The sequence below is a fragment of the Podarcis filfolensis genome (assembly GCF_964270895.1).
Source record: "Podarcis filfolensis genome assembly, chromosome: 3".
Lineage (NCBI taxonomy): Eukaryota > Metazoa > Chordata > Lepidosauria > Squamata > Lacertidae > Podarcis > Podarcis filfolensis.
The window spans coordinates 66196942-66216036 of record NC_139606.1 but is presented as its reverse complement, the minus strand read 5'-3'; the positions used below and the strand labels follow the sequence as shown (position 1 = coordinate 66216036).

Here is a 19095-nt window from a genome sequence, read left to right as displayed (position 1 = left end):
GGAGTTCTCGGTCCACATACTGCTTGAGCCTTCCTTGTAGAATTTTAAGCATAACCTTGCTAGCGTGTGAAATGAGTGCAATTGTGCGGTAGCTGGAGCATTCTTTGGCACTGCCCTTCTTTGGGATTGGGATGTAGACTGATCTTCTCCAATCCTCTGGCCACTGCTGAGTTTTCCAAACTTGCTGGCATATTGAGTGTAGCACCTTAACAGCATCATCTTTTAAAATTTTAAATAGTTCAGCTGGAATACCATCACTTCCACTGGCCTTGTTATTTGCAGTGCTTTCTAAGGCCCATTTGACTTCACTCTCCAGGATGTCTGGCTCAAGGTCAGCAATCACACTACCTGGGGTGTACGAGATATCCATATCTTTCTGGTATAATTCTTCTGTGTATTCTTGCCACCTCTTCTTGATGTCTTCTGCTTCTGTTAGGTCCTTACCACTTTTGTCCTTTATTATGGTAATCTTTGAACGAAATGTTCCTTTCATATCTCCAATTTTCTTGAACAGATCTCTGGTTCTTCCCATTCTTTCAACTATACTTTTTGTTAAATGGCAGAATAGAAATGCTGTAAATAATACCTCTGGCACCTCTGGTTACAAACTTAATTCATTCCGGAGGTCCATTCTTAACCTGAGGTACCACTTTAGCTAATGGGGCCTCCTGCTGCTGCTGTGCCGCCGGCACACAATTTCTGTTCTCATCCTGAGGTAAAGTTCTTAACCCAAGGTACTACTTCCGGGTTAGCGGAGTCTGTAACCCGAAGTGTTTGTAACCCGAGGTACCACTGCATTCAAAATGAGCTGAAACCCAGGAACGAGGGTTTATTGGTCTCCAGTTCCACATTTTATAACTTGTGCTTCACAGATAGGATTATTTGCTATGCAATCCTGTACATGTCTATTTGGAAGTAAACTCCTTTGAACTTAATGGGGCTTACTCCCAGGTTAGTGAGTTTAGAATTACAGCTTTAGCCTCCAACAAAAGCACCTTAGCCAACTAAACTGAAATCTGTTGGCATCACTCCATCATCACCTCAATTCTTTAGTCTTTCCAGCTTCTGACTGTAGGGCTTAGAGTTTAAATTTTTTTCTACAAATGTATGTATACTTTATCATCTCATTTGTATCTATATGACTGTGTTAAGTGCCTCAACTGTCATCCAACAGACGTTCTGATTGTGCTGTTTGTATACAAGACCATCACTAGGAATTATTTATACCATTTTTGCTATGAGGAGTGAGTGGGAAGAGACAATGTTATCCATTGGCTACAGTCAGTAGCCTGAGAGATTTAGATTATAATCACACCTTTGCTATGAGCTCACTAGGAGATAGCATGAAAAGTATCATGTGTCACACAATAGCCTTGAATGTTAATGCTAGGAAACCGGATAAAAAAGCAAGTCATGCCTCTGACATAATCCAAAGGGTAAATGACTTTTGTTCTATGTGATTCATAAAAATATTTTTAGAAAAACGCAACTTGAAAGGACATATCTAACACTTGACAATTAATACCATTTTTCCAAATTGCTCATCATCTTCTAGGTACCACTTAGCAGAATAGATTTTTTTCAGATAAAAACAAGCCATATAAGTTAATCCAGTTCAGATATCAAAGCCAAACCATTATTGTTCATCATAAAGAAACTTTGTACCTGTGTACTCTCCTCCTCCCAACTTTCCCCTGTACACTCCAATTCTGTCTGTCATTTCCTGATTCACATAACTATAGTTTGCTGTTGTGTCCGAAACAAGCAAACTATGGTTACTGCAGACCTCAGTGGAACTCTAAATCATAATTGGAATCCCAGATCAAGCTGTACTTTGTTGCTGTATCTTATTTTCAGTTTGGTATGGGCAACCTGTAGCCCTCCAGGTGTTTCTAGACTACGATTATGAGCCAACACTGAGATAGTGGTTTGTCTAAGGATGCAGAATGAGTTCATAAGGTGACATTTGTACCAAAGGTCAACCACCTTCCTGCTTGCCCACTTAAATACTGAACTGCACTTGCTCAGCACAGTAGCACATCATCTCCACACTAAGATGCATAGCCGTCATGCATGTAGGCACCATGTATCACACAATGCCTTGCATGTACCACCCCTCCTATAAGCATTCACCAGAAGGACAAAAGGTGGGTGTGTTCATGACTCCCATTTTCCATGCTTCAGCATGGCATCCCAAACCACCTGTAGCTCTATATGAGACAGAATAGCACTGACATCTACATGTATCACAGTTCTGTGAGAATGAGAGAGGTAAAACTTGTAAAGTGTACCAAGTTTCAGTAACTGCCATATAAAACTATCAGTGTTGAAATGCAGCACAATTCAAGGGAAGACAGAACCAATGGTCTTACTTTGCTCTCTTGGTATAACTCTTCCTAAGAATTGACTTCACTAAAAACACAATGGCTTTGATCCAATGCAATGCAAAGTAAGCATCTTATTAGTGCAAGGATGTCCACTTCTGCGGGGGGATTTTCTTGCCTCTCCACCCCCCATGCACCCTTCAAATCTGTTTTGGGCTTCCCCTTTAACTTCCAGAGCAGATTTAGGGAGGGAGAAGATGTGGGGGGGGGGAATCCTGTTGCACAAGAAGTTACCCTTGCACTGATGGGATGCTTACTTAGCACTGCATTGATACATGTCAAAATCTCTCTTTTTTAAAAAACCTCTCCTCTCCTAGCTCCCACTGAGCATATCATCCCCACTGCAGTTTGAAACTCAGAAATTCAACATAATCTGCTTTTCTCATCTGTGAAGCTCTAGGACCAAAAAAAAAAAAAAAAAAGGTATTTCGATTCCGCATCTTCATTTAATGTTTAAAAGCTCAAGAGCTTGTCTCATTAAAAAGTTTGCAATCCTAGTGAACACATGACCTAGTACAAACTGAACCAAGAGAGCCAGTTGTGAAGGTGGAAGATCTAGTTAAATAAACTAGTGACTGATAAACCACTTCATTAACTTTCCGTACTTTTTCAGATGAGCAATAACACCAAGTTTAGATGCAGTTTTAGAGCAACAACAAATATCGCAACCAAGATGTCACTTTTATGGAGTCAAAGATGTTACAAAGATGACTACAGTGGTACCTCAGGTTAAGTACTTAATTCGTTCCTGAGGTCTGTTCTTAACCTGAAACTGTTCTTAACCTGAAGCACCACTTTAGCTAATGGGGCCTCCTGCTGCCGCCGCACTGCTGGAGCACGATTTCTGTTCTCATCCTGAAGCAAAGTTCTTAACCTGAAGCACTATTTCTGGGTTAGCGGAGTCCGTAACCTGAAGCATATGTAACCTGAGGTACCACTGTATTTGTAATATGCTACTGAATAGGATTCCTACGTGATTTCGTCATCAAAAGAAAGCGCCCTCCCAAATTAACTGTCCATAGCTCACATCACATAGCAAGTCCTATGAAAAAGTATATGAGTTCTGTATAGAACACATACCACATAAAACAGATTTTTAAGAAAAAGAAAAAACAGGAGCAATTGTTACAAGAGGAAGAAAACAGCTTATGCAGTCTAGACAAATTAATGGGTGTTGTTCATCAGAAGATATAATAACCAACTGAGTGGAGTTTATTCTAACAATCCTCTAGTGTGTATGGAGAAATCCCTTAACTAGAAGTGAAACACTTTTATTGAGAAGTTTCCACTGGCTGCATGCTTAACAGAAAGAAATCAGAGAATCTGTCTACATGCCACCTGGAATAGCAGTTACTTTCAAGAAGAGGGCTAGCATTGTTTTAAGTAGCAGCAAGTTTTTCTCCTCAGATGTCAGAAATCCAACAAAGCTGCAAACCACCAGGTATTTATTCCCCCATGCCACCTGAGCATATACCCATATATTTTAAAAGGGCTCGTTCCAATAAGAACAAAGAGAAAGGGAGGTGTTATCAAAAATAAAACATTTGCCCAGAGATCTGACTCTACAAACATCCAGTGTTCTTTCTCTTCACAGCTACTTCATATGGAACATTCAACATACAGATGTGTCTGGGTGAGATGTGCACAGCCATGTAAGCAGTCATAGGTCAGGAATGCACACCTGTCTATTTAGCCATGCACGCTCACTTCAGACACCCAGTGTAGCTAAGTGTAAGCTTCGCAATGGATGGATACAAGACGGACAAAAACCAAACAAACCCCACATTATTCAGAACATAACTGTATACACAAGCTACCTCTAGTGCCAGAGATGCAGGTTTAAAATAAATTTACACACACAGCCCAATGCCAATGCAATTCCATGCAGGGAAAATATGTATGCTGTAATGGGAGAGCAGCTCTCTCTCTCTCTCTCTCTCTCTCTCTCTCTCTCTCTCTCTCTCTCACACACACACACACACACAGTTACAAGAGCTTTAAAAACACTCCTCCTTTGCTGCTGTACAGTGTCTGTTGCCAAGTCTTTTCAGGTAACAACAGATAAGGATACTATGGGCACTTTCTGAACTACCCCAGCTTTTTGTTTCTGCCTGCAACCTGAGAGCACTTTACATGGGCGTGCGCAGATTGACTTTTACCGTTCACCTCTTTAGCGGGATGTACTGTTTCCAAGCTGATAAGCCACAGGGTTCCTGGGAACCTAAAGGAAGGAAAGATGCTGTTGCTGTCGGGGGAAAGAGAAGAGAGAAGAGGGTGGAGGGAACGGAGGCTTCTACAGTAGAGAAAAGCCCAGGAGAGAAGGGGAAACCTCAGGTATATACAGAAAGAGGGGCTTCCCCAGTCGCCCCCCCCATCAGCTATACTCTTCAAGCAAATCCATGTTCGGCCCCCTTCTCCAACAGAGCCCCCCTCCAGGCCCTCCTCCCCTTTCAAAGCAACCGAGGGAACAATACAGAGTCTCCGCAAGTCAGGAAACAATGGGCCGATCACGATATAGCATACCTCGCGCGCAGGGCATTTAACCAAAAAGAGAGGGGTGGGCGAACGAGGGAGAATCAGGTGGCGCCAGAAGATCCGCGCGCGACCTTCCACTGCTACCCCCCGCCCGCCGGTCGGTGGTTTCGGCGATAAAGAGATTTAAAGGGAAGGAGGCAGGGAGCCCGAAGAAGGAGGAAAGCTCGCCAGACTCTCTCGCCCACTCCGAGAAGTCCGGGGCGTGGAGAGGGGAGCGAAACAAAGCGGCGGCTCTTACTGGAGTGGCGGGCGGCAGCTCCGAGCAGGCGCGAGGGTCGCCCCGACTCTGCCGCTTCGGAGCCCGGCTAGCCGAGGCTGCTAAATCCAGGCGCAGCAGGAGGGAAAGCGGCTCCCGCTCCTTAATTCATTCGGAGGCGCCGAGCGGCTAGTCCCACCTCAGCGCGCTGCTCCGGCGACTGCTGAGGAACCCGAGTGGGCGCGCTTTAGAGGCGGGCGGCAGTAACTGCAGCAGCAGCAGCAGCAGCCTCAGCCTCCTTTCCTCCCCGACTGCCTCCTCCCACTCTCGCGTAGGAAGCAAGCCGGAGTTCCTCGCGAGGCCGCTAGGAAAACTCCTCTCCGGCGTCCCTCCGGCGCTCGCCTTCGAGGGCTCGGCCCCTCCTCGCGGAGGGAGGCCTGGCTTCTCCTGGGGCTGCAGCTGGAGTTTCCCTCGAGGGAGGAGGGAGGGCGCGGAGTTCACCACTTGGCTGTGGAGCGAAGCCAACGAGGAGAGGGAAGCACAGGCTCCGCAGAAATTAAAACAAAAACAAAACCGCCACTGTTAATACGCGCAGCGAGCCCTTGTTTTAGCCCGACAACTTTTGCTTCCATATTTCTTTCCAGAGGCATTTCTTTTCTTTAAACATCCATCCCCAACCCAGTCACACTAGCGTTTCAGTCCTCCCATTGAACGCAATGTAACTCGCTTCCGGAATTACGCTGTTAGCCTTTGCCCGTCTCAGCAGCTCTTTTTCAAGTAAAGTTGTTAGTTTTTCTCCCCACTTACTCATTAGGGTTTCTCCGTGTAACAGCCGGAAATTATTCAACAGGTGTAGTTTCCCAGCCAGATGGATGGGGAAACTAGACCAGCTGAATAATTTCTGGCTGGTAAGAGGATGCTGAAGAGCACTGCCCAAAGATAAATCCCAATCGTTTTTTATAAGGGCAAAATCCTGCTATCCCATCTATTTATTCAGGGGTGGGAAGTTTGGCCAGAGGGCAAGATTCTCTTCTGGACAACTTTCTGGAGGGCCACATCCCAGGTGGTGGCAGAGCAATGAATATAAGTCTTACCTTCATTTATTATTTTGATTTATGAAAGTATATATACCACCCTGTTGTAATACAAACACAATTGCCTAGAGTCTTGGATGTTTTAATAAAAAGCTTATGATGAGGATATGGTTAACATATGAGCACAAATTTTAAATCTACTGTATATTAATCAAATTCATCTCTTCATTTAGTAGTATAAACTGAATTCTTTACTAACATCAGTTTATCTCATGCAACTACTATGAATTAGCTGAAGTTCATTCATGTTTCACGGAGTGCATATTTAGTGGTGGCTGATGCCCATTGGTGGGGCCAAAGGCAGGGATTCCAACAACAGATAAAAGCAGAGCCAATGATAGGTGGAGCCAAATAATTCTAGCTTTGTCTCCATCCTTCTCTTTGCTGAGTCAGTAGAGCATGAGACTCTTAATCTCAGGGTTGTAGGTTTGAGTACCATGTTGGGCAAAAGAGTTCTGCAATGCAGGGGGTTGGACTAGATAACCCTTGAGGTCCCTTCTAACCCTACAATTCCATGATTCCATGGTTCTTTGAACACTGAACCTAAGAAGGGGAGTGACAGGCAGTGCTACCACCCTCTAGACTGGTTGCAAGTAGGAAAGTGGGGGCTGGCTGAGTGTAGACTGAGGATAGGGTTAGTCACAGTGGAGCTGGTCTGTTGGAGCTAGTGGGGAACTGCTGTGACTGTCAGTTGTTTTAATTCAGTATGTGCAGGTATTGTCTACTGATGGCAGCTTTTGTGATTTATTAATTGTGCCTTTTCACATTAGCAAATACGGTTCTTTTCCTCCTGGCTAACAGTACAATCTTGCTCCATGAACACTTACAAGCATGTTGGAAGCACTTATGCCCACTCAGTTTCATTGACTTAACTGGGTGCCTATTTATGTAATCCTTATTACACAAGGTTAATCACCATGCTTGCTGCTTGTGTTAAGTCCTTTATGCTTTTGAAGCTCACAATGTAAAGACTTTCCCCTTAGATCTTGTGGCCTTATAGCTTTGATTTTTATTAGACTGGTCACATGCCACATAGCCCTAGATGCTTAAAAAAACAACAACCATGAAGATAAGCTGAGGCCCAAATTCCAACTCTACACATCTTATAAAGAAATAGGAACATTGTCGGTTTTTGTGGTTGATTCCCTCACATGACTGTATGAAGATTTCTCTGTCCTTTTAGTTGTGAGGGTTCATTAATACTAGAGTGCATTCCACTTTATTATAATGGAAGCCACTTGAGGAGGTAGGGTGAAGCACAGTGGCGTAGCGTGGGTTGTCAGCACCCGGGGCAAGGCAAGTAATTTGCGCCCCCTAACCCGTGGATTTGCGCCCCCTAACCCTAACCCCCAGATGTTGTGCCTGGTGCAACCGGTCCTCCCTGCACCCCCCACGCTACGCCACTGGTGAAGCATGCCTCTAAAAGGCAGACTTACAGCAAAAGAGCCACACAGGTTCATTGTTCAAAGCCATGCAAAAGTACTTGAGATGGATGCAGATCAGGGTGAGCTAGCCTAGGCATGAAATGTAACTTGAGCAGAGTCCTGGGGTCCAGAAAGAGAGAGACCTGGTCGGCTTCATTTGGCCCCTGGCCTGAGGTTTCCTAACTCATAGGAACCTCACATACTTAAGTCTCTGAAGCTAAATGTTTACTGATACAGCAAAATATGAATATATTCTGAAACCACAACAGCTCAAATATAGAAATGTATTTTCTTTTTATGCCCCAGACCTTAAGGGCATTCCCACAAAGCAATTTTACAATAAAAATGATATGAACAAAACTATTGAAAATGCTACATTCACTGACTCCTAACTGGCATTCAGCTGTCCTGCTGCAGTCACAGACATACAGGGGCTGCCTTATGATGAATGGTTAACTGATCGATGGATGAACTATATTTCCCACAGAGCTGCATGCATGGTCTGATTGTTACAACTGCTGTTTGTGATTTTAAAATTGTAGATCTTTGGGTTTTTTTATGTTGATGATGATGGCCGAAAGACAAGGGGACCAAGTGCTTCCATACACTGTTGAGATCCTTCAGTGCCAAGGGTGTAATGCCACCTTAATTCTAGCCTTAACTCCCTACCTTTGTGACTCAGCAGATTACATGATAATTGGGAGGAGAGGGAGTGACCCTGGAGATGTGCTCAGGGGGCAAAATTACTTCCTCCTGTTCTCTGTACCTAAAGGCTTCTAAGGAAGAGCAGAAATACCTGCATCTAGTATCACCAATCTTGATATATGGGGAAATGAAAAACTTATAATACCTCATGTTTCCTGAGGTGGTGGTTGTTATTATTATCATGATTAGTGCTTTAGAAAATGGAAATCTTATCCAAATGAGGTGAACAAAAGGAGCACAAACTCACTCTCTCACACACACAAAAGTGCAAGCAGAAAATAAGGGATGAAAACAAACAATGTGAGGTGCATATTACTAAAAATAAATAAACACTCAACAATTCAAAAATAATTAAAAAGAAGAAGTGAGGAACTAGTTACAGAAGTGGCTTGTTGGGTGATTGTTGGGTGACAAGACAACTAAAGGTGTAAGTTGACGCAAGCCCTGCTAGGAAGGGTTCTGCTCAGGGGGTCCCACTCGGATCTCCCAAGTCCTGAGGGAAGCTGATTCCTGCCAAAAGCAGGAGTTGCATTTGCAAGTCAGCTGATCGGCAGTGGCTGCATACTCTGCTTCCTTGGTTTGAAATCAGACATCTTCTATCTGTTATTTTCATTCTGCATGTTAACCACGTCAATGTGATTCAGACTCTACATCAAAGAAATTGTCTGCCTTTTACTAAAACATACTAAGTAGCCCTTTGAGGACGTGGCTTACAGGCCAACTTTACCAATTAAGCACTGTCCAAAGGTCTTGTTTACAAATCAGCAGCATTGAAACTGATGGAATAGCTCACTAATGAGCTCAGGCCATCATTATGTTTGGGCCACATCCATTAATCTAAGCTTTTTATTGAATGCTTTTCTTAAAGCATATAAACTACATTGTTAATTTAGGTTGGAGGTAATGACCACACACGTCCCCTCCCCTTCTGATAGTACTGCTGAAAGTGAATTTTTAATGTTGCTTCAGCTCCAGGAGCATAGTGGCCTGGATCAGTTGGTGGTGAAGAACTGCAATAGTTTGCAGGTCTACTCATAAGTCAGTCTCATTGAGTTCAATGGGGCTAACTCCCAGGTACATATGTATTCAAGTGCAGCCTATTATTTCCAGGATGAGGAAGGGCAGTATGTGTTGGGGATGTGTTGTAGCTGATACACACCACCGTAGGCTCTACTGCCTTTCCCTGGGGTAACATGATCTTTAGCACTGAATCGGACCAAACGTCAATAGAGTTTTTCGCAGATTGCCATTTTTTCAGATTTACCGCTAAAGAGCGGGTTTTCAGAGAAAAAGCAGTGGGACAAAGGCAAAACCACTGGGACTCATATCTAAAAGTGCCAGTCAAGCAGAAAACCACTTGGACCTGTGCTTTCTAGATACAGGACAAGCAGAAGTGTGGAAGAGCCCTTATTAGTGCTAGAGCATTAGTGCTGCATACATCTCCTGCTAAGCCTAGGAAAGGCTCCAGCCTGAAACCCTGGACAGCCTGTGTTAGTCAGTGTAGAAACAATTCTGAGCTAGAAAGATCAACGATATGACTTGGGACATGGCAGCTTATTATACTCCTAGTTAACTCTTTTAAGGCAAAAAGACAAGTTTCAGTGGACTCCGTTTCCAGTTAAGTGTGCTTTGGCATCTATTAATCTTATGGACAGCGTATGCTGTAGCGATGAAGGTTTAACTCTAAATGGAAAAGTTCATTAATTTGGCTCCAGAAAAGGTATTCACTTATCCAAAATCTTAATGATACCCATCAAATTCTTCTGCAGGTTTGCTCAGTCTGCTGAATTATTCAGTGAATATTCAGGCTACCTCCCTGTATTTACAGAGTTGCAGCATAGACAACACCATTACTAATCAACCTGTGCAACATGCTGTGTTCCTAGCACACGAGCTAATGGTTTCATTTCTCACATTGGCTACTTGGCATGTGGAGGTACCATTCTTTTCTCTGTTAGATTGATGGTCAAGCAGGTTTGTGAAGCCACCGTTCTCATTCATTGTATACTGGTAATATCTGAACCATTGACTAGAAATATAGACATAGATACAGATTTAGATACACAGCGTTTAGTACTTATGCTATAATAACTTGGAAGGCAAACAGGTGCACATAGCTTACAATTTATGTTTACATGCAACTTGACAAACTCAAAGTACTTTGCTTCTAGAAATAAGGTGGGAGGGGCCCTAGCACATGCTTTATATGCAGAAGTTCCCAGATTCAATCCATTAGATGTAAAGACCTGTCATAGACACTAGAACAGGGGTCTGCAACCTTTAAGACAAAAAGAGCCACTTGGACCCGTTTCCGAAGAAAAAAAACCTGAGAGCCGCAAAACCGGGAAGGTGATGTCGGGACGGTGCGTGACTAACGCACGCACCGCCCCCATGCGACGTCACAGCCAGTACAGCGCCCGCCACAGTGGGGAGTGTCGGGGTGCACAATGCGCCTCCTCCCCTCGCTAGTATCCGCCCCGGAGCCGCGGCAAAGGTGTAAAAGAGCCACATGCGGCTCCAGAGCCGCGGGTTGCAGACCCCTGCACTAGAGCATTGCTGCCTGTAACTTGGCTTGATGGACAAATAGTCCAAATAAGTGGAGGAGTGGACTTAATTGTAGAGTGCATGCATGCATAAAAACCCAGGTTCCATTCCTGTTTCTTTTCACTTAAATTTAGGTAGCAGGATGCAGTGGCGTAGCGTGGGGGTGCAGGGGGGGCCGGCCACACCGGGCGCAACATCTGGGGGGGCACGCTGGCACTTGCAGCTCTCTGCCCCTACCTGGCTCACTTGGGTTAGGGAGCGCAAATGACTTGCCTTGCCCCGGGTGCTGACAACCCACGCTATGCCACTGGCAGGATGGGAAGAAAAAGACAGTGCCTGGAACTTTAGGGACAAACAAGCAGACGAGGAGAGTGAGGACTCCAACTCAGTGTTTTACATATATCCTATGTTCAACCCCCCACATTGATAGGTGGGCCTGAAACACCTGAGAGCTACTGCCACACAGACAGTGTTGAGCTACATGGAAGAGTATAGGGCAGCCTCCCAGTTCCTTATCAATAGAAATAACTCCAAGTATTCAGGTTTCTATCATGTACTGAATGGTTGGCAGCAATATGCCGATGAAAAGATTGGAACCATGAAGAATGGGCCCGGTTCCATGAGATTAGAATGGCTCCAGAGCAAAGGTGAACTTTCTTTGATGTTGCCTTAGGCTGTGTAATGACTTCCTGGAGGAAGTCCAGTGTTGCACCTCCTTCTTAATCTTACAAAAGCAGTGCTCTCCTATTTGTTTGTTTTGAAATTATTATTATTATTGCTTGTTATGAGGCATATATTACAATAAAGCTCACCGATCTGGGAAAAACTTTGACGCTAGAGCAGGGATGGGGGACCTTGGCTTTCCAGATGTTGTTGAGCTACAACTCCCATCAACCCCAGCCAGGGTGGTCAATTCTGATAGCTGAGGAGGACCCCAAAATGCACCCCCTCCCCACCATGAGCATAAGGGGTGAGGGAAGATGTACATGAGGAACAAGGGGGGAACATTGGGATCTGCTAGCCTCGTGAATCCTGCTACCTGAGGTGGTCACCTCATCTCATGGGTCGCCCTGAATAACAATTTACATCAGGACCTGCTGCCCCTGCAGAGCCTGCCACCTGAAGTGGTTGCTTCATGTTACCTCATGGATGGGCTGGCCCTGTGGTCAATGGTGGGAGATGATGAAAGTTGTATCCCGACAGGATTGCAGGTTTCCCAACCCCTGGGCTAGATATACTATGGTTGGGTCTCATGCTCTGATTATTTCCCCCCTGATATTTTGTTTTTCTTAATTGTTGCTTACCACATGAATCAAGTATTATTATTTTTAATGTCTAAGATTGTCACCTGAAGTTTTATAGAGAGGCGAGAGAAAATGGATAAAATTAAACCTTTGCAATGTGCTTCTCACATAGGTCCCACACAGAAGAAGGCCTGGCACATCTGGGCATGCCCACCACAGTATCACCACACCTTTGCTTGTGCAAAGAGTATTGTCCCACTGCTGGCTTTCTTGCTTTCTTCTCTGCTCTGCAGGATCCAGTTTAGGCTGAATTCCCATCGGCACATGAGCTGGAGGGATTTAATTTCCTGAATGAGTACACTCAGTTGGAGTGCAGGTAGGGTTTTTATCTTTTCTTTTCTTTTTATACAAATCATTACGCCAGCCCTTGCTAACCTGGTGCCCTCTGGGTGCTTTGTACTACAGGTCCCATCACTGCTATAGCCTTTCCCATCATAGAACTAAACTGGTGGGATAAGCTTTTCTTAAAAAGTACAGTTGCACTATCAAGGCCTGACAACTAAGTAATAGGCTTAGCTGCCTGCTCATCCCTGCTATTGTTATCTAGCTGGTGCTGGCTGATTTTCCTTTTAATGTAAAGTTCACTTCTGAAAAGAATGAAGCATTGCTTTTTAAGGAGGCTGTTCAACCCATTGTCTAGACTAGGATAGCCAACCTGGTGCCCTCCAGATGTTGTTGGAGTGCATCTCCAATCATTGGCCCTGCTGGCTGGGGCTGAAGGGAGTTGGAGTTCAGCAACATCTAGAGGGAACCACATGGCCTGTCCTGGGAAGTTTTGTTATACATGGTAAATGTAGCTTGGCTAGAGTCAGAGAATTGGTTTTACATTTTTAAAAGCAGAGGGCTCTTGCTATAAAACTTCTGAGGAGCTTTGATTACCAGCTGGTAATACTTAATCAAGTAAGTAAGAAAGAAAGAAAACAAGATCCAGCTAGCAAGATGTCAAGGCTCCCGCCTGTTTCCTTTTCCTTAGATAACAAGGCCAATAGCGCCAAGTCGGACTTTTTCCAATACACAGCTATTCTCAAAAGGCAACTCTGCTGAAGTGGTGCTTCACTTCAAGTTACCTGACTCTAACAGCTGGGTTTTTATAAGCTGCTGTGTTGTCCAATGTGACACTGGGTATAAAGGTGGTGACCTTGGTGAAACACTGAAATGTATCCTACCGGTCTACCCAGGTTATTACAAAATGCTATACTTCTATGTTGAAGTGACTGTCCTAGCAACAGATATCTCTGGCACATACACACAGTGGGTTTATGATGTTGAAAAGGTGGAAGACGTGGTGGAAGACATAGTGGCTGCAGCAAGGGTTGGGTGAGAATGGGGGGGGGGGTGAAGAGCCTCGGGGGCCAGGAAACAGTGCTTCACTGCTCTGAAGCCCTTTTCTCTGGTTTGCATACCTGTAAGATCTGTTGGGTTGGTGAGTCCCAGTGACCGGGCCTTTTCTAGGGTGGCCACATACCCCCGAATACCCTCCCCAGGGAAATATGTTGCACACATAGTCAAGAATTTTTATAGTCAAACTGGGCTTCTGCTATGAGAAGGCAACTTTGCAAACTAGCCTTCTCACCTCTGCGATCACTCCCCATTCATTTCCCTTTCCTCTTTCCATTTCAGGGCCATATGCATGCATAGTTATCCTGCTGTAGGCATGTTGTATACATATGCATACCTCACCTACATAAGTGATGAGGGAACTCTCCCTCTGAAGCTTGGAAATAGTGAAAATTAGGATAATCAGATAAGAGCCAGAGAGAAAAAGTAAAATTAACGTATGTTATTGAGCCATGTGCTGCTTCAGAAGCAAGTTTTTTTTTTTGTTGAGAAATGTTTTCCCCTTGAATATTATAGACACAACCCAAGAAAGGAGCTTTTTATAGAAATTAAAACAATAATGCTTAAGTTAACAGTGTAAGGCAGTGTTTCTCAAACTTGGGTCTCCAGTTGCTTTTGGACTATAATTCCCATCATCCATGACCACTGGTCCTGCCAGCTAGGGATGATGGGAGTTGTAATCCAAAAACAGCTGGAGGCCCAAGTTTGGGAAACACTGGTGTAGGGCAACCTGCTATCAGTTACACTTTTGTACAGCCTTCAGCTATGTGAACATAATAGGAACAGACATGGGCATAGCTAGGATTTATGTTGGGGGGGCAAAACCTCAGTTAGTTAAGTAATTTTATTGGTTTACTTGATTTAGGGAGGACAGCTGCTCATCCCCCAACCCCCGCTTGACTACAACCATGGGAACATAGGAAGCTGCCTTATACTGAGTCAGACACTGACTGGCTCTTCTTTCAGATAGGAAACATTCATCTTGGTCCCACCTGGTGATGGCAGGGATTGAACCTGGGAGCTTCTGCATGCAAAACAGATTCTCTACCACTAAGCTACTGCCCTTCCCCAAAATTGGAAATGTGTCCACCCGGCTAAATGTGTCAGGAATTGGAACTAGCTAATGAACCTGAAGTGCGAGTAGAGCCACAATCCTTTAGGATTGTCTGCTTCATTGAATTCAGGTGGCCTTGTTTTCAAGCAAACATACATAGGATCACTGCTGTAATCCTATGTGCACACTTATATTCTCTCCAACGACAAACTTCGTGGTCCCATGCCAAGCAGTGAGGGTTTCCTCACAGCCAAAACCCTTCTGTAGGAAAGGAACACTAGCTATACGCTCCGAAAGTGATGAAGGCAAGAGGAGTGGGGAACTTGGTCAGGAAGGAGGCCCTGTCAACAAAGATAAAAAGACGGAACTTCTGCATAAATGTGGATAAGTTGCCTGCACGTTTGGCCACACACTGAATGTAACATTTGAACAGTGTCTTTGCATGAATGACTAACTGCCCACCAGTTATTCATCTATAATAAACAAAGTAATCTGCTTTTCAGTACAATTTTCTGCAGAGGTTTACTTGAATGTAAACCTTGCAGAGTCAATGGGGTTTTCCCCCAAGGAGGTATGTGTGGGACTGCAGCTTTTAAATCCCCTTCTTTACAACAGGAGATTTCAAGGATGTACTTCAGGCTGCAATCCTATAGTCACTTACGTGGAAGTAAGTTTCAGTGAAAATGGGACTTCCTTCTCTGAGCAGACATGTACAGGATGGTACTGAGGTTAGTCTGACTCACTGAAACCAGAGGGACTTTAAAAAACTACTTTGCATAGAAACAGACCAGGTTAAATAGTACACTTTAAAGGAATAAAAATGCAAGCGCCTCACAATGACCTTTCTCCATAGGTAACTGATTACTCACATAGTGGTTTCGGACAATTATCCTAATGGTAGTTTATGTGGTAATTGAAAGGGAACACCTGAATGTATATAACTATAGTCTTCTCTTGGTTGCCTTAACGATTAAGAGAAAACAATATGAAATTGTGCTTTTGTAATGCAAGCTATGCCTTTCAATGTTGCAGTATAATTAACCTAATTGGTTTAAACTACCATGTGCATAATGAGAAATAACCATAGTAAAAAGTAATAAACTGAATCAATCCCTTGCCTCAATTTACTGACTTCTCAGGAGACACATACAGTCATGGACTTGGTATTCTTGATTTTTCAAGCATAATTTTCTGGTTAGGAATGAAAGTATCCTTAAAGGCCTATACCTAGCGGCCTGGGAGTAAGTTCCATTTTCATTCAGACCTTTCTTCCTAGTAGACATTTATAGGATTGTTCTATTAAAGATGAAATAGCCCAAAGCTGTTAAAAAAAAAAATTAAACCCAGTGCTTTGAGATCCTTGAACAGTTACACATTTTCAAACAGCCAAGAACCAAGGAGTAATACTCTATTTTTCTTTCTCAAACTAGAGATCTTTGTGTTGTTGTTTTTGTTGTTTTAAAACAACAACGTTTTATTGCTTTTAAATATTTGCCAACTGTAATCAACCATGGAATAAAAAAAATTGACCAGCTGTAATGTAGTATCTAATACCCAAGATCTCAAACACTGCTTTTTGTCTCTGATTTCTCCTATTTTTTGTTGCTGATCTCAACCTAGGGATTGGGATTGCTAGAGAGCATCATAGCACAAGGTATATACTGAATGGGTGGAAGACAAAAATAAATTCACAGTGCTGTTCAGAAAGGAAGTTGCCAGGCAATTTTTGTGTGTAACATTGTTGCAGACTGGGAGCAGTTTTGAATCATAGCCAAGAGGGGTGTTACTAGATTGTTGTTTTTATTTTGGTTATGTACTTTGTGGTTTTATATTCTGATTTTATCCTGTGAACCACCATGAGACCTGCAGGTATAGGGTGGTATATAAATTCTAATTTTAATTCTAATTCTAATTATTATTATTATTAATGATGATGATGATGTCACTTGGTCCCTCGACACCTTTCACAGTTCAGGCCCTTGGGTGGCTTGGTTCATGTGCCCCAGAGTGATTATAAGGGATATTCTAAGAAGTCTGTGAAAGGAGGAAATTGCAGACTTCTTAGGAACTGAGAATGTGGAAAGAACAAGCGGGGAAACTAGGTGAGTCATCATACTTCTGAGATGCACAACCTGCCTTCCTGACCTTTCCCAGTTTCCAGGTGCTTTGCTTACATTCTTTGAACCTTCATCAAGGCTGTGTCAGCATTTCTTAATGGACAAGGGCATGCAGATGATAATCACATGCAGTGTTTTGTCACACAAGACCATTGTGATCTGCATCATAATCTGATGTGACTCCTGGTGGGTGGCAGCTGGGAAGAATATAGAACCTGTCACTTCCCCTGTGTGTCATAACTTTTAGGCATTAATCAAAATGAGGGGTTCTTCTGGAGTTCATGTCTGGGAGGCAGTTCCAAGCATGAGTGGCAAAAAGGAGAAGGACTTGAGGGAGCACGAGATCTTCACATATCTAAGCACTGGGGGAGTGAAGGTCAGCGGCAGGGAGGTATCAGGATGGGCAAGACCATTGAGGCCTTTGAAAGTAAGGGAAAGGAGGTTGTGCTGGATCTGGGAGGAAGCTAGTGTGCAGATCTAAGGAGCGGGTGTCGCATGATTAGAGTGATGAGGGAAGTGAGCCGTTTTCGCAGCAAAATGGTGGATAGAGGTGAAGAGAGCAAGGTGTGGCAACAATAGTTCAGAGAGGAGAAGATTACAGTGGCCAAGGCAAGAGATGATCAGGGCATGAACCATGATGAAGGGGCAAAGCTGTTGTTTTTCTATGGCTGGCTACATCAGAGGAGATCAAAGTTTTTGTTGAATAAACTCTAATTTACCTGAACAAAATTATGTAGCTGATGTTAACTGATGGCACAGTTAACGTACAGCTAGTAGATTTAAGTGGTTATTGGCTTCTTTGTCAATTCAGATTGTGAAATTAAGCTTTTTTCTTGGCCTGCTGTATCTCACCATTAAATAAAAAAAAGGTGATGTAAAGCCATGCGGAAAACTCTTTGGACTTCATTGCTCAGGAAGTGGAGTAGAACTTCCCTCATCAATACATCAGTGTATTACTCAATGAGCCAAGGGTAGGGATGTTTTAAAATCATTTAACCAGAAATTTCGTGGAGTGTGCTATTGCCTTGACAACTTAGTAATAGCCTCCAGTAAAAACCAAACATTATTTTGGCAAAATACAGTAATATTTTTGCAACTTGCAGACAAGAGGCTCCAGAAAAAATAACATTATTTTAAAGCAATTATATTATTTGCTTTTTTATAATGGCCTCGGCCCAGTATACCTGAAGGAGCATCTCCACACACATTGTTCAGCCAGGACACTGACGTCCAGCGCCAAGGGCCTTCTGGCAGTTCCCTCACTGAGAGAAGCAAGGTTACAGGGAACCAGGGAGAGGACCTTCTCAGTAGTGGCACCCACCCTGTGGAATGCCCTCCCATCAGATTTCAAGGAAATAAACAACTATCTGACTTTTAGAAGACATTTGAAGGCAGCCCTGTTTAGGGAAGTTTTTAATGTTTGATGTTTTATTGTGTTTTTAATATCCTGTTGGAAGCTTCCCAGAGTGACTGGGGAGGCCCGGCCAGATGGGTGGGGTATAAGTAATAAATTATTATTATTTATAAGGATGCATCTAAGGTTACTTTTGCAAAGCAGAGAAACTGTCATGGACATGCCACACACCCCTTACAAGGGTTAAATGAATGAGAGGAAGAGGGCATGTGTGTCTGGAGGACCTTGATAGGGGAAGGTCACTGGGAGAGATTAGATCAAACCTTCCTTGGCTGATTAGTTTATTGAACTTATTAATCACTTCTCACAACAGACAGTCCTGAAACAATTTGCAAGAATACAGTACAGTTGAAAATACTTAAAGATTTTTTTTTTAAAAAAATCAGAATAAAAATATCCAATCATTGGTGCTTCCCATTTGCTTGGGAAAGATGGAAAGATGACAAGTTAGCCTCCTCTGAGAGAGCATTTCATCGATGGAGAGCTACTACAGAAAAGGTCCCGCTTCCTCATTGACATCCTTTGGAATTCCCTAGGAGGTGGCACTCAAAGAAGGGCCTCAGAAGACGATCTCAGTGTCTGAGCAGGTTCATATGGGGAAAGGCAATCCTTTAGTTGGGACGCGGGTGGCGCTGTGGGTAAAAGCCTCAGCGCCTAGGACTTGCCGATCGAAAGGTCGGCGGTTCGAATCCCCGCGGTGGGGTGCGCTCCTGTCGCTCGGTCCCAGCGCCTGCCAACCTAGCAGTTCGAAAGCACCCCCAGGTGCAAGTAGATAAATAGGGACCGCTTACCAGCGGGAAGGTAAACGGCATTCTGTGTGCTGCGCTGGCTCACCAGATGCAGCTTGTCATGCTGGCCACGTGACCTGGAAGTGTCTGTGGACAGCGCTGGCTCCCGGCCTCTAGAGTGAGATGAGCGCACAACCCTAGAGTCTGTCAAGACTGGCCCGTATGGGCAGGGGTACCTTTACCTTTAATCCTTTAGTT

General features: G+C 43.8%; 1 protein-coding gene across 11 annotated transcripts in view; it reads right to left on the bottom strand.

Moving 5' to 3' along the window:
- PLEKHG1 (pleckstrin homology and RhoGEF domain containing G1) overlaps positions 1 to 19095 on the bottom strand; it is a 133604-nt gene that overhangs the window by 95934 nt on the left and 18575 nt on the right. For 4 of the 11 annotated variants that reach the window (XR_014546720.1, XR_014546721.1, XR_014546722.1 and 1 more), the window contains exon 1: positions 5158 to 5441. The exons of 2 other annotated variants lie outside the window; for them this stretch is intronic. Coding sequence is in view for 1 of the 9 variants with exons in the window: in XM_083607931.1 (XP_083464057.1) it covers positions 4908 to 4923 (16 nt within the window). In the remaining 8 variants the exon portion in view is untranslated. Of the gene's footprint in view, positions 1 to 4543; positions 4568 to 4907; positions 4926 to 5140; positions 5512 to 19095 lie in introns of those variants that run through there. 5 more of the 11 variants (XR_014546718.1, XR_014546719.1, XM_083607931.1 and 2 more) reach the window with 5 other exon arrangements.